Consider the following 13,262-nt stretch of genomic DNA (forward strand, 5'->3'; position numbering starts at 1 on the left):
GTTTATAATTTTCGGAAATCGAGATGAAATCAAGACGGGAGACACAAATATCATCTCCACTCCATTCCCGTTCGGGAAAAAACGTCCCTAACGAGACAATTCGGTTCAAATTTTGGAGAGCGGTTTCAAATTGCCTTAAAGATGTTGATGTTTGTTTTTTCCTCGTATAAAAAGAAAAAATGGTACAAGTACAACCCAACAACCTCTTCTTCTTATCAAACGAGCCGAGGCGAACAATTCAAGGATCTAGAAGAAGGCTCCATTCATAGTTAGTTCCCCATTCACAGGAAAAACAAATTACAGAATCAACCCCAAAACACAAAACCAATTGCATAAATATATATATTATTCCTTAAAGAACTTGCATCTATTGTATTCACTCTGCCTTTAATTTCTTTCTCCTCCCAAAAGAGAGAGGGTGGTGAAATGGGCTCAATGCTACAAAAAACCTAACCTAATTTGTAAACCCCCAAACTGTTATGTGTATTTCATGACAAATTTCTCATTACAATTCTCAAAAACCATGTTCCAGACCAAAAACAATTTGGTCTCAAAGAACTGCCTCTTTCTCTACTTTCGTACCAACTTAATCTTGTCCTAATGTTATCCTAGAGAATCGCAACATGACCGGTCGTAACATTTACTTCTCTTACTCAATCAGATTTTAAGGTAAATACCATACCACTGTCTGATGATTTGCTTCCATCTTCCTCAAAAACATCCCAAATATGCTTGATATCCTGCATCACAAAAACTAACTTCAATTCAAGGGCTTGTTTGATGCTTATCCTGCATCAATTCTTTCTAAAGTTCTAAAACATTAAATACTAAAACCCTAGTTTATTTATACCAGATCAAACAATCTATAATGGAATACTCAAGTATTTTACCAATTCGAACTATGGCAAGCAAAAAGTGATGGTAGCCTAAAAAGAACCAAGTAAGAAAATCATAGATGGTCTTCCCCTGTCACCTAATTTTCATAAGAATTTTGTGCTTCACCCTTTCTTTCAAACACTAAACTATATTACCATTTTCAAATAAAACCTATATCAAACAAACACCTAAGGTAAATTCTTGCAATATAGTAATGAACAACACAGCATACAGTCTGTATATTTACCTTTTTTCTGCCAGAAGCTGATGGAACATATCAATCAGAGCAGAGCACTTCTCATATGGTAAAGCAAGAATCCTCGGGATTGCCTGATCTTGAAGGGAGAACTTGACAAATTCAAGAAATCGTCATTTGATTAAACAGCAACGGGAATATTTGTGTTTGTATTCAGCAAACCGACTCTGTTCATAGAAGAAGATGTTCCTCCCAGGTTCCGATCTTGCATTATTTTGAATGCTTCGTTAGGCTTTCCAGCCTTGAAAAGCAAAGATGTCAAACTATTTACAGTAACTTTATCAGGCGTGCAGCCAATTGCCAGCATTCTGTTGTAAATCTCAATTGCTTCAAACATTCTTCCTTTAACACAATGCCCAATAATAAGAATAGTGAATGTTAGTTTATCAGGTTTACATCTATTCTCTTCCATTTCGGCCACAATCACATTCGCCTCATCTACATTCCCAGCCTTACAAAAACCATCAATAACAGGATTATAAATGAAAGGCTTTGCAACAATATCCTTTCTATCCCTTAATTCTTTTAGTATATCACGAGCCTCGTTTAGTCTATTCCCCCTACACAAAGCATTTATAATTATCGAAAAAGTATATGCATTTGGATACAACCTTCTTGCTTTCATTTCATCCCAAACCTTCTTTCCCAAATCTATCTTCCCAGATCGACAGTGACCGTCTATTAAAGATGTGAAGGTCACAACATCGGGGAAGCAGCCCAGGAAAAGCATCCTTTCGTAAATCCGCAAGGCATTTGACATTTCCCCTTTCTTGCTGAACCCACTTATGAGAATGTTGAAAGTTATTAAGCTCGGTTTAACTCCAGAACATATCATTTCTTCAAAGATATTGGAGGCAACATCCATTTTGCGTAACCTGCAATAACCTGCTATCAATGAAGAATAACTAACTGCATCAGGAGAAACCGACAAAGTTCCCGATTGCATTTCTGTCAACAATGTATGAGCTTTATCCACAAGATTCAACACACAAAATCCATTTATGAGAATGTTGAACGTTCTATCATCTGGGGAACAACCAAATCTCTTCATGTCATTGAAGAATTGAAAAGCTTTTTCAACTTCTCCTGTTTTACATAGACCTTGAATCACTATATTGAAAGAACAAGAATCTGGATAAAAGGATTCTGAGTTTAAGATGTGCTCTACAAAGAACTGAACAGACTCATCAACAAGGTTTTTCTTCACCATTGCACTCAGCAGATTATTATATACTACAGGTCTAATCTCTGCATCGCCAAATTGGGCTGCTTTGATAAGCAAGTCTTTAGCAGTGTGCAACATACCAGCATTCAGAAATGATGATATTAATAACCCTAATGTCAAACTATCAGGTGAATAACCATCTAGTCTCATGTAATGAATAATTAATTGAACAGAATCAAGAAGAGACATTTGACAAAGAGACTTAATAAGCAAATGATAAGTCATCAATGAATGAACAAGATTCAACTTCCTCTTGGTGAAGTCAAAGAACTCAAAAGCTAACTGGGGGCTCCGATGATAATTGATCAAACCATCGACAACCTCAAATGCGACCGAAGAGTTCAAGTTTCTGCTTAGATAATCGCAACGAAAACTATCTAGGGATTTTGTAAGAGGACGAGAACAGATTGTGCAGACCACCTTGACGAACCAAACGTCAGAAGAGCTATAGGAAGTATTGGAGAAAGAAATGTCAGCGTGGACGTGGAAGAAGGAAATGCCAGATAGAACCTTAAGCTTCCTCGGCGATATCTGGACAACAGAATCAAGATTTCGGAAAAGGTTTCCTCTCCAATGATTGGAGATCAACAATCGCATTATTTCCGAACTCTAGTGGTCGTTTTCGACCTAAACCTCTGGAGCTCTCATGGAAGCTCATATCATTTCCAAAGTTTATCGGCAATGGCGAACAACACTAGGTCAGGGACTCATCAGGACTCAGACCAAAGAGAGAGAGAAAGAGAAAGGCAAAATTGCTGCTAGCTAGGGTTGGGTTCGTTCGTTAGACCGACTCTGAAAGAGTGTAGATTTGTTGTTGGTTCATTCCGCCCTCATTTGACCCACCGAAATCCCATTTTGGGCTTAAACCTATGTTATATGTTCAATTAAACCCTCAATTCTATTTTAGTTCAGTTTGAGAATGCAACTTGAGGGTGTTTGTTTTTGGTGTTTTTGAGATATGAAAATGATTTGTATGAGAATTGAGAGGTGAAGAGAATGCAAATGCTTATGTTTGACAAACGAATCGTGAGAAATATTTTTCAGAAGTTTTATTAATCAATCATCTGAATACCTGAGAAATTGTTTATACAAGAATGGAACGATTTTACCTCTGAACTTCTGAATAAATTTGGCCGTCAATGCTTTCTGATTCTGGCGATTGTGGTGGCATCTCTGAGGTCGTTGCCGGAGGAGATTGAACAGTTGATTTTGGGTCTCCATTCTCTTGTTCATGTTGTGTCATTGGAAGTAGCTTTGTTTTATCTAGCAGTTTGATCAACGGCGGAAGGCGAAAGTAATCATCATCGTTTGAATGAACAATTCCGTCAGAATCAGCAGGAAAATAGGTTGAAGGATTATACATGTTAGAAGATGACGGCGCTTGAGGTTCTCTTCTCCGAGTATGTTTACCTTCTGGCTCCAACAATCCATATGCTGGCGAAATTCCTGGAGCAGTCTGAGCAGACTCGGGGTTCAATGGCGAGAATGGATTAGACATGTCAATCACCGGAGAAGCGACTGGATTAGAGTGAATCTCAGAGTTGAATGGCGCTAATGTATCAGAAGTAGCAGTCGCCGGAGCGGAGTTGATTTGAGATATATCAGTCGTCGGAGAAGCGACTGGAACTAAGTCGATCCGAGAGTTCGATGGCGGCGGCGGCGAGAATGTATGAGACATATCATTCACCGGAGGAGAAGCGACTGGAACAACAGAGTCGTCGATTCCTCTAGATCTAGACAGTGCATCTCCATCGCCATATTTATGATGACGTGAGAAACTCTCATACGTTGGAGGCAAAACGTCGTAAACCGGCGATTTCGCCAGCGGATGAGCAACAACAGACGATGACGATGACGACGATCGATTAGTTTTTCCGGTAATCGGCGAAGTAGAACTTCCATTATTCAATAGATTCTCATTCTGTTGTAACGTTGGAGTCGAATTTCTAGAATCAAAATTGAGAATCCCTCCCAAACCATGAACAGCAATATTAGGTCCATAGAAAAGACCAGGCAAAACAATTTCAATTCCTTCTACAGTAAACGTTCCTGAAAGTGGATGAATCCCTACGTGAACTTCTACGTTCGGATCCATCGTATGCAAAGAATGACCTAACGAAACTGAAGGAAGTTCAAATACCGATAACCGTCGAGGGATTACATGGCGACGGAGAGCTGCGATGTATTGTGGCGCTGGAACAGCCATGTCGAGTGAATAGAGAGAGATATCGGTAGGGACGAAGAAGGTGAATGAATTACCGTTGAGGACGTCGTAGTAGATATCGGTGGTAACTAGGGCATTGCAGAAGAGACTGTAGCTTCTGGATCTGAGGACTGTGAGCATGGATTGAACTTCATCTTCTGGTATAGAAGTAACAGATGTGAAGAAGAATATTAGTAGAGAAATGAAGATCGGAATTCGATTGGACGCCATTGGAAGGGAGCTCCACTGATGAGAGTTTGGCGGGCTTTTGATCTGTTGATGATGATGAAACTGAAAGAGAGAAAATTAGTTGCAACTGTCCTCTCATTCATTCTTTTATATCAATTTCTTTTGTACCGGAGTTTTCTGTAAATTCTCTTAAAACTTATTATTATTATTATTATTATTATTATATTTTATTGATTTATAATGCTCACAAGTTAACTACATTTAAAACTAGATATTTTATAATTATAACAATTTATTAACTCTTTTTGAAAAAATAATATATAATATAAACCAATAAATAAATACAAATAAGCTCAATCCGTCACACTTAATTTATTATATTCAAAATTAATTGATTTGAAATGGGTAGTTAAATCTTTTAATTCATTGGAATTTTAAAACCCTTTAGACAAAACTTTGTTTTTGTATAATTTTATTAAAGCCCAAATGATAAGGTTAGCGACATTTGAAATCCTCAAGAAGAAACTTGGTTGATATTACAATTTGTGCTTGCTACTCATAAAGTCTTAAACTAGTACACAATATTAATTAGATTTTTTTGGCATAGTTAATTTTGTTTTTTTCTAAATAATCCTAAACCCAAATTAATCATATTATACAATTCAACATTAAAACCCATAAAATACCAAACAAAAGTTTTAAACAAGCAACACATCTCAAAATAATACACAACTAAAATAGAAATAGTTGCATCCTATATGGTATAAAAGAGTTCAATCGCTTCGCTTCGAACCTACCTACTGTTAAAAGGCGTAAGAAACATGAAGAACAATCGATATGAAGGGGGAATTAGAGCAGAAATTATAATTATACATAATTAAGTTGGTGACGAGATACTAGTTAGCTAAAAATACATGATGATAAAATATGTTGAACAACAACAATAAAAACAAGTTATTGAATAAAGAGAACTAAGTTATTCACAAGCCAATTTGGTGTCAAAGCTGCTCAAACAAATAGCAAAGGCCTGAAATGCAGAAAGTGGATACCTATAATCCATTGTAAACATATCTTTACCAACCTTCCCAAACTGTAGGATTATTTTATCTTGATCCTGACCATGCCCATGCCCCTGCCCCTGTCCAGAAGAAGCCAATTGGCTAATGCTGCTGCTGCTACCCGGAATCGAAGCTATCAACTGAAAGTTCTTAACCGACGCAACAGTCACGCGCCCCCTAAAATTCAAGCACCAACACTGCAACTGCTCGTGCCACCTAGGTGCTTTGTTCTTCAAAACCAACGGTGGGATCTTCCCTTCCTCCTCTGTTTCGATTCCTATCCGACTGTCGATTTCGGAGAATCTGGAGCTTGCGAAATCGGCAGAATTGTCGAATGATTTCGCGAACGAGATGCTTCGGAAAGAGTCCTCGAGAGGGCGCTGGAGAAGCTCGGGCTTTCCAGGGACGGAGCCTTTGGCTTCTAGGGACGAAATGGGAATTGAATGCATCATGCAGTTCATCCTACGTGGGCCCCGAGTCCCGAGAACGTTGAGCTCGTATGCGATTTGGGCTATGTTGTAGTTACCCGAAGGGAGTTTGGGAGAGACTTTCTTTGAGTAGAATCTACGGCTTGATCGCCCGGGAGGGGGGATATTCGTGCAAGCCGATGGAGGTTGAGTGTCGTATATAACGAATTTGGTTCCGAGAAAATTCGACCTGGTAACAGCCAAATCATTAGTATTAGTAAATATAATGCCTTAAATAATCTGATTTCAGAAAAAAGAGAAAACACATTGTTGAATGAAAAGTAGATTTATTTGGAATTATTTAGGTCAAATAACTAAAATATCCCATGTATTATTATAAAATATTACAGGAAAGAAGTTCATTTTGCTCAACTTTTATACATAATTTGTGTTTACTCCTTATTCTCATTTCTTAGATACATTTATAGAATAAACCAAAACATGACCGCTGAGAGGTGATTTGAGTCATTTTTAAAAGTTGTAGCCAAAGGAGATTTAAATGCAGTTAAGGAAACAAAATGAACTTCTTTCCAAAATAAAATATAAGGGTATTTTAGTCTTTGATTAATCAAGTGATTCATGATAGAATAATGGGTTATTTGATTCGAACCAAATAACTCTTCCTCAAACAAGGCCCAAAATACCCTCTATACCTTTATTATTTTTCTTGTAAACTATATTTACAAGGCAATTTGGAAAAAGAACCCCCAAATAACTCGGTTATTTGAATAACCCGAGATCAAACAAAGACTAAGACTTTGCTTTTCATTGTGTTTTCATGTATTTCTCTGTGTTGTCTTTCTCAATTTTGTTACCTCAATTTTCCGATGTATGTGTTGCTTGATCTCGAGATATGATCTGCGTCCATGGAAATTATGTACTCTGTATAAGTAGTTCTGCGTGTTCTTTTAGCCGATAGAAGGAATTTCCCATTTTCAACAAGTAATGCTGCAAATATTATGAAATCAAATCAAAATCACTAATCCCAATTTTGGAAACATTTTTGTTATGTTTCTTCCAGATACAGAAACAAAAGTGTTTAGTCGTTAAGCCACGAGGCTAATCAAAACAACAATGAAAGATAACAAATGCTTACAAGGGCTAAGACATAAGAAAAGATGGTAGGACAAATTGGACTTGTCTCGTTTGATGAAGCACTGAATAGTCCCATCACGAGGCCCTGGCTGGAAATATGAACCAAACAAACACATCACATCGATGATCAACAGAACAACAACGATCATATATTTATATAGCTCATTTCATACCTGCTTCAAAGAGACTGGAAATGTAAGCCTCCCACAGAGTTCTGGACCTTTAACAATTTCTTTGCACATAAACCTCCACGAACTACAAACAGAAGCACAAGCAACGACATGTTTTCTAGCTGGCCAATTGCTCTCGCTTTCTTCCAACCTCTTAACTATGTCGAACAATAGTTCTTGAGGAAGGTTTGCCCATCGACTACTTTGAATCACCAGAGGCTGATCGTCCTGAGATTTCCCCTTGCTGTCATTAGTGGATACACGAACATCGAAACTTCGCCTGGACAAACTTCCAAGGCTATCTCTCAATTCACGAACTATGCCTCGGAAAGACATTGATCTTTTTCCGTTGCTCTTCCAATCTCAATAAACCATAAGAAGAAAAATGACTGCAATCAGTTTTATAATAATGAGGAAAGTAGTAGTCACTAGGCAGTACAGTAGGTAGACAAGAATCAAATAAAAGGAAGACTTAGATTGGTAAAGGTATGAAAAAGCAAAAGAAAAGCAAAGTGAAAAAAGATATGAAGAAAAAGAAGACATGACTCACATGGAAAATAAAAGCAACCGAAAGCATAATAATCTTTGAGATAATATGCTCTAATCAAATGAGATAATCTTAACAACACATGATTATGAGCAAAATACTCTTTAAGGAAGAGATAAACCCTAGAAATTTTTGGCTTTATACTAAAGGAGAGAAAAGATAGCCATGCCAATTAAATCTGAGCACTAGAAACGGATAAAAAGAGAAGATTCCATCCATATCTAAACCTTACTCAATTATTCACACGATTTGATCTCAATCATCCTAGCTATCTATGTGATTGATTTTATCCATTAAGCACTTTCAAAATATCGACTGATTCATCATCATTCATCTAGCTAATGAGAGAAAAAAAAGTATAATAGAAACCGCTAGCTTCTACATGGATCTGCATATAATTTACTCAGAAAAACGAAAGGAGTTGACAATTTCTGTAAGCAAGCACTATAATGAAAAATCCTGCTCAGGGAGATTCAGTCGGTAAATCATCCAATGAAGAAAATCTAGGTCGAGATTCATACATACAAAAGATGAAAGGACAATGAAGATCCGTAGATCTGTACTACCTTATGGAAGAAAATCTGCAGACGCAAAATTGTGTATGTACGTATCCAATTCGAAAGAAATCCTCCAATCCTTCTTCTTCTTCTTCTTTGTACTAAATGCGAGTCAAGTCCAAATGAAGAAGATCACAAGAGTCTTCTGGACTCTGGTCAGACATGTATCATCTTCTCCACCTCTCTCTTTCTCTTCTCTCTCTCACACACACACACATGCGGACGCCAAAGAAATATTAAATTTGGTTCAACGAACCACGCGGGAGAGAGAAAATAAAATATAAATAAATTGACCACTTTCTCCTTCTTCTTTTTTCTAATTTATTTATTATTTTTATTAATATATGTATAATTTGACGTGACTAAGAAAAAAAAATATTAAAAATACATTTAAAAGAAATAATAATGAATATATCTAAATGAAGCTAATAGGTTAAGAAATCGCTTATGATTGTACAAGATATATATTTGTTTGAAAATAGTTAATAAATTTATTTTAGTAAATCTTTCTAATAATTATATTTAATAATAAAAATATTTGTTTAGAAAGATGGAATGGAAGTGTTAATAATAATGGAGGGATAGGCACGCCATTTACTTTTACATAATGACTTACCAAATACCAAACTATGAAAAGTATGCATTCTTTTCATATTTTTGACAACTTGTTAATTCTAGAAAAGATCAAAATTAGTTTATTTAGAAAAAAAATATGACTTTTTTTTTTAAGATGATTAGTCAGTCAATAGATATGTGGATAAAAATTAGTTTATTTAGAAAAATTAAAGACTATTTTTAGATGACTAGGTAATGTTTAATTAATATGAGTCCAGAGTCTATATATCTTGTCGCTTCTTAGACCACACGGTCTCATTTGTTTGTTGAGGTACCCTACATCAATCAAGATAATTAGAGTTGATATTCCTTACAATTTTTTGCTCTAAGCTAATAATAATAATAATAATAATAATAATAATAATAATAATAATAATAATAATAATGGTTATTGATATAATTCACTGAATAATAGTTAAACAGACCACATATATATATATATATATATATGATTCCATAGAGTTTATGTTATAATTTGATTAATATAATTATTTAAAAAAGAAGCCAATTTATATGAATGAAAACAAGAATAGTTGAAATCTCTCAAATTGTCATAATTTATTTATTATAATAAGCAAGCAAAAATAACACAAAAACGAACAGGAGACAAAGCAATCATAAGTTGAAATCTTAAATGAGCCTAAAAGCAGTTTCTATGAACAATAGCTGGACCAGATTCATCATACTGCTGCTTAGTAATCCACATCTGCAACAACAACAACATAAAAATAAATAAGTGATTTTCTTATTTATATTGAAAATTAATAAACAAACCTCTTGAAATGAACTGAGAGAGGCCAAGATTGATCCACCCATCCAAACACTATACTGTCTCCAAAGTGGAGCGTCCATTTTAATCTTCATAGAACCGGGAGCAAGAAGAGTAGTTAATTCCTTAGTCAGCCTTTCCACAAATCCAGGAAACAAGGTCGAGCCGCCACAAATAAGGATATTTTCATACAAATCCTTTCTAATGTCCAAATCACACTTCATAATTGAATTATAAATTACTCCATGAATTCCAGGTGATTCTATTCCAATCAAGGCCGGACGGAAGAGAAATTCCGGGCATTCAAATTTCTCTGTTCCTATTTTATAAATGCAGAACTTTGTGTTTTTCAGGAGCAACACGAAGTTTGTTGTAGAATGTGTGATGCCAAAGCTTTTCCATATCATCCCAATCGGTGACAGCTACGTGCTCCATTGGGTAAGTTTTGGTAAGGATACCTCTTTTTGACTGAGCTTCATCACCAACATATGCGTCCTTTTGAACCACGCCAACCATGACACTTGTATGTCGAGGTCTGCCTACTATGCTTGGAAATACAGCCTGTGGAGCGTCATCACCAACAAAACCAGCCTGTGGATGGAAATGCATGCAGTTCATATATATATAGTACTGGGTTGGGCGAAAGAACAAGGCTTGTTAATGTTACCCTTTTCAAAAAAGAGTGAAATAAATTTATACCAACCTTGATCATTCCAGTTCCATTGTCAAAGACGAGAGATTTATTATGCATAACATATCAGCCATCTTCTATAATTAGACCTGTTTTGTTGTTGCAAAGAAAAATTAGTAATCATAAAAAAAACTGCCTTCTTCTTTTAGAACATAAATAATCTTTAAGCAACTAGCTAGGTTAGGCCACAAACACAAAAACAAGATCATACAAATAACCCAGACAGCTTCTACACGGACGGATATATATGCAAATAACTTTTGAAGAAATTCAAACTTGGGTGTAAATATCATAAAGAAGAAAAATGATGAATTCAGACGCCAAATTGTGTATGTATTTCACTCCTCTTGTTGTTGAGTCTTATTACGTCGTGTTTACTCTTATATATATAATAACTTTTTTACCATGCATTTTCCATATAAAACAAACTAGGATAAGGTAATGATTTCTTCTAATTAATTTATAATTTCTTTATATATTTTCTCTTTTTTAATATAAATATATATTATTATAGATTAATATTTTATTATATTATCTCTAATATATATATATATATATATAATTTTTTTATCATTATTTTTTTATATTTATATTAAAAGATAATTTTAAACCTAAATTATATAATATTTTCAATTTATTTATTTTATCTAATAATTTAAAATATATATAATTTTAAAAAAACAATATAATTATAAATAAATAGATAAAAAAAAGTATATAAAAATAATAATTTATAATAATTATCAATTAAATTTATATAAAATATATATAATAACAATTAAATAAGAAGATATAATATATATATATATATATATATATATGCTCCTAAATATATTTTCCTTTCCTAAATCATCAACTTATCAGTTAAGTAAAATTTTGGAGATGGAGATATACTAAAATGCTATCCACAATCAATATGTATTTCTCTTTCTTAATTAATTTCTCATTAACCATCGACTTGATTAAGTAAGATTTTGAAAATATACTAACATGCTATCCACCATCAATATAATTCTCTTTCTTAAATAATTTCTCAATCCTAATTTATCAAATTAAAGTTTTAGGTAAGAATTTTACACAAGCTTTCCACAATTATATCTTATTTTTCCCTCCTAAATAATTTATAAATCCTAAATCTCAAATTCCTCTCTCTTATAATTATAACTAATTTATATTTTCTTAATTTATTTTTTAATTATATTCTCTTTTATCATTAATTTTATATAAATAAATTTTATCTTTATCAAAAATATTTTTTTACTAGCATTTATATTTATATATAACCTTTCATATATAATAAAATTAATTATATATCTATTATCCTAATTAAAAAAATTTCTCTCATAATATTTTCACTCAATATATAATAATTACATAATATTACATCTTTTTATACTTATAAATAAATATTTATATAAATATATATATATATATATATGATATTTTTACCATATATTTAATTTTTTACTTACTAAAAAGATAAAAAAAAAATTAAATAAACTTTTATCATCATTAATTTATATTTTTACATATAATAAGAAAAATATATATAAAAATATATTTTTTCTTATTATATATATAATATTCTTTTTTTATTAGTAAATGTTAAATAAATTTTTTCTTCATTAATTTGTATATATATATATATTTTCTTATTATTGGTTAATTTATTTATATTTTTTTAAAAGGTACATGTATATTAAAACAAAAACAAAAAATTTAATCATGACAAAATCATGATAAAAAAAATAAAAAACTTTATTTCAATAGGTTATAAATCTCGTAAGTTCTATAAAAGAACGATTAACTTCCGATATACTCTATTGACTTTTCGTAACAAATTTTAGAAAATATCATAATAACAGTATTATGAATGATATGCAACATACAACTACGATAACTGAAAGTTCGACGATTTCTCTCCAACCAGATAATCCACCAAAAAATAATTGAGATGATAATTATAACTCAAATATATACGTCAATCATCTCAATCGCATCAATCTAAACTCTCAATAACTATCCAAAGACTCGAGTATCAATGAATCCCAGTAAATTTCACAAAAAATTCAAACAATAGTCACTTTCGACAATGCAAAAGTGAGTGAATTGTCTATTCAACCTCTTTGTGAAACATACGACAACGACTAAGATAACAATTTTCATTCACATATCATTAATAAGAATTCCACTGTATATAACGCTTCATCTAAATAACGAGATATTTGATGAAATTTCTGACTCTCATATATAAAATTATATTAGCGAACAACTTGTAGTAATTCCTCACATGAAAATTATCAGTATCTTGCTAACGCATTACGTCTTGTTTAGACGGGAACACTTACTTGCGTCTTACAAAAAATGAATTCTATTATGGGACGAAGTCTCCATAATGTTTAATCTCATTCTATATCTAATTCGACTAGCGAAACCACTAAACCGATGATCAAACATGTCCTTAATTGTGACATTTATATATATATATCAATTGAAGCAAACTAATGATACGTCGTAACTAAATTTTTGACACTACACCAAATG

General features: G+C 33.1%; 2 protein-coding genes and 1 pseudogene across 2 annotated transcripts; all 3 read right to left on the reverse strand.

Moving 5' to 3' along the window:
• Positions 1–313: 313 nt before the first annotated feature.
• Positions 314–3,212, reverse strand: LOC124941554 (pentatricopeptide repeat-containing protein At2g06000-like). The gene is made up of 2 exons (XM_047481894.1): positions 1,124–3,212; positions 314–740 (listed from the first exon to the last, which is right to left on the reverse strand). Exon 1 carries the CDS (start codon positions 2,952–2,954, stop codon positions 1,254–1,256), a length of 1,701 nt encoding a protein of 566 aa, XP_047337850.1. The 5' UTR covers positions 2,955–3,212; the 3' UTR covers positions 314–740; positions 1,124–1,253.
• Positions 3,213–5,587: 2,375 nt separating this feature from the next.
• LOC124941711 (tubby-like F-box protein 10) lies at positions 5,588–8,894 on the reverse strand. The gene is made up of 5 exons (XM_047482060.1): positions 8,653–8,894; positions 7,543–7,901; positions 7,371–7,458; positions 7,090–7,222; positions 5,588–6,464 (listed from the first exon to the last, which is right to left on the reverse strand). Exons 2-5 carry the CDS (start codon positions 7,873–7,875, stop codon positions 5,726–5,728), a joined length of 1,293 nt encoding a protein of 430 aa, XP_047338016.1. The 5' UTR covers positions 7,876–7,901; positions 8,653–8,894; the 3' UTR covers positions 5,588–5,725.
• A 1,004-nt stretch (positions 8,895–9,898) lies between these two features.
• Positions 9,899–10,778, reverse strand: LOC124942758 (annotated as a pseudogene).
• Between the last annotated feature and the right edge of the window lie 2,484 nt (positions 10,779–13,262).

Source organism: Impatiens glandulifera, chromosome 6, assembly GCF_907164915.1.
Source record: "Impatiens glandulifera chromosome 6, dImpGla2.1, whole genome shotgun sequence".
NCBI lineage: Eukaryota > Viridiplantae > Streptophyta > Magnoliopsida > Ericales > Balsaminaceae > Impatiens > Impatiens glandulifera.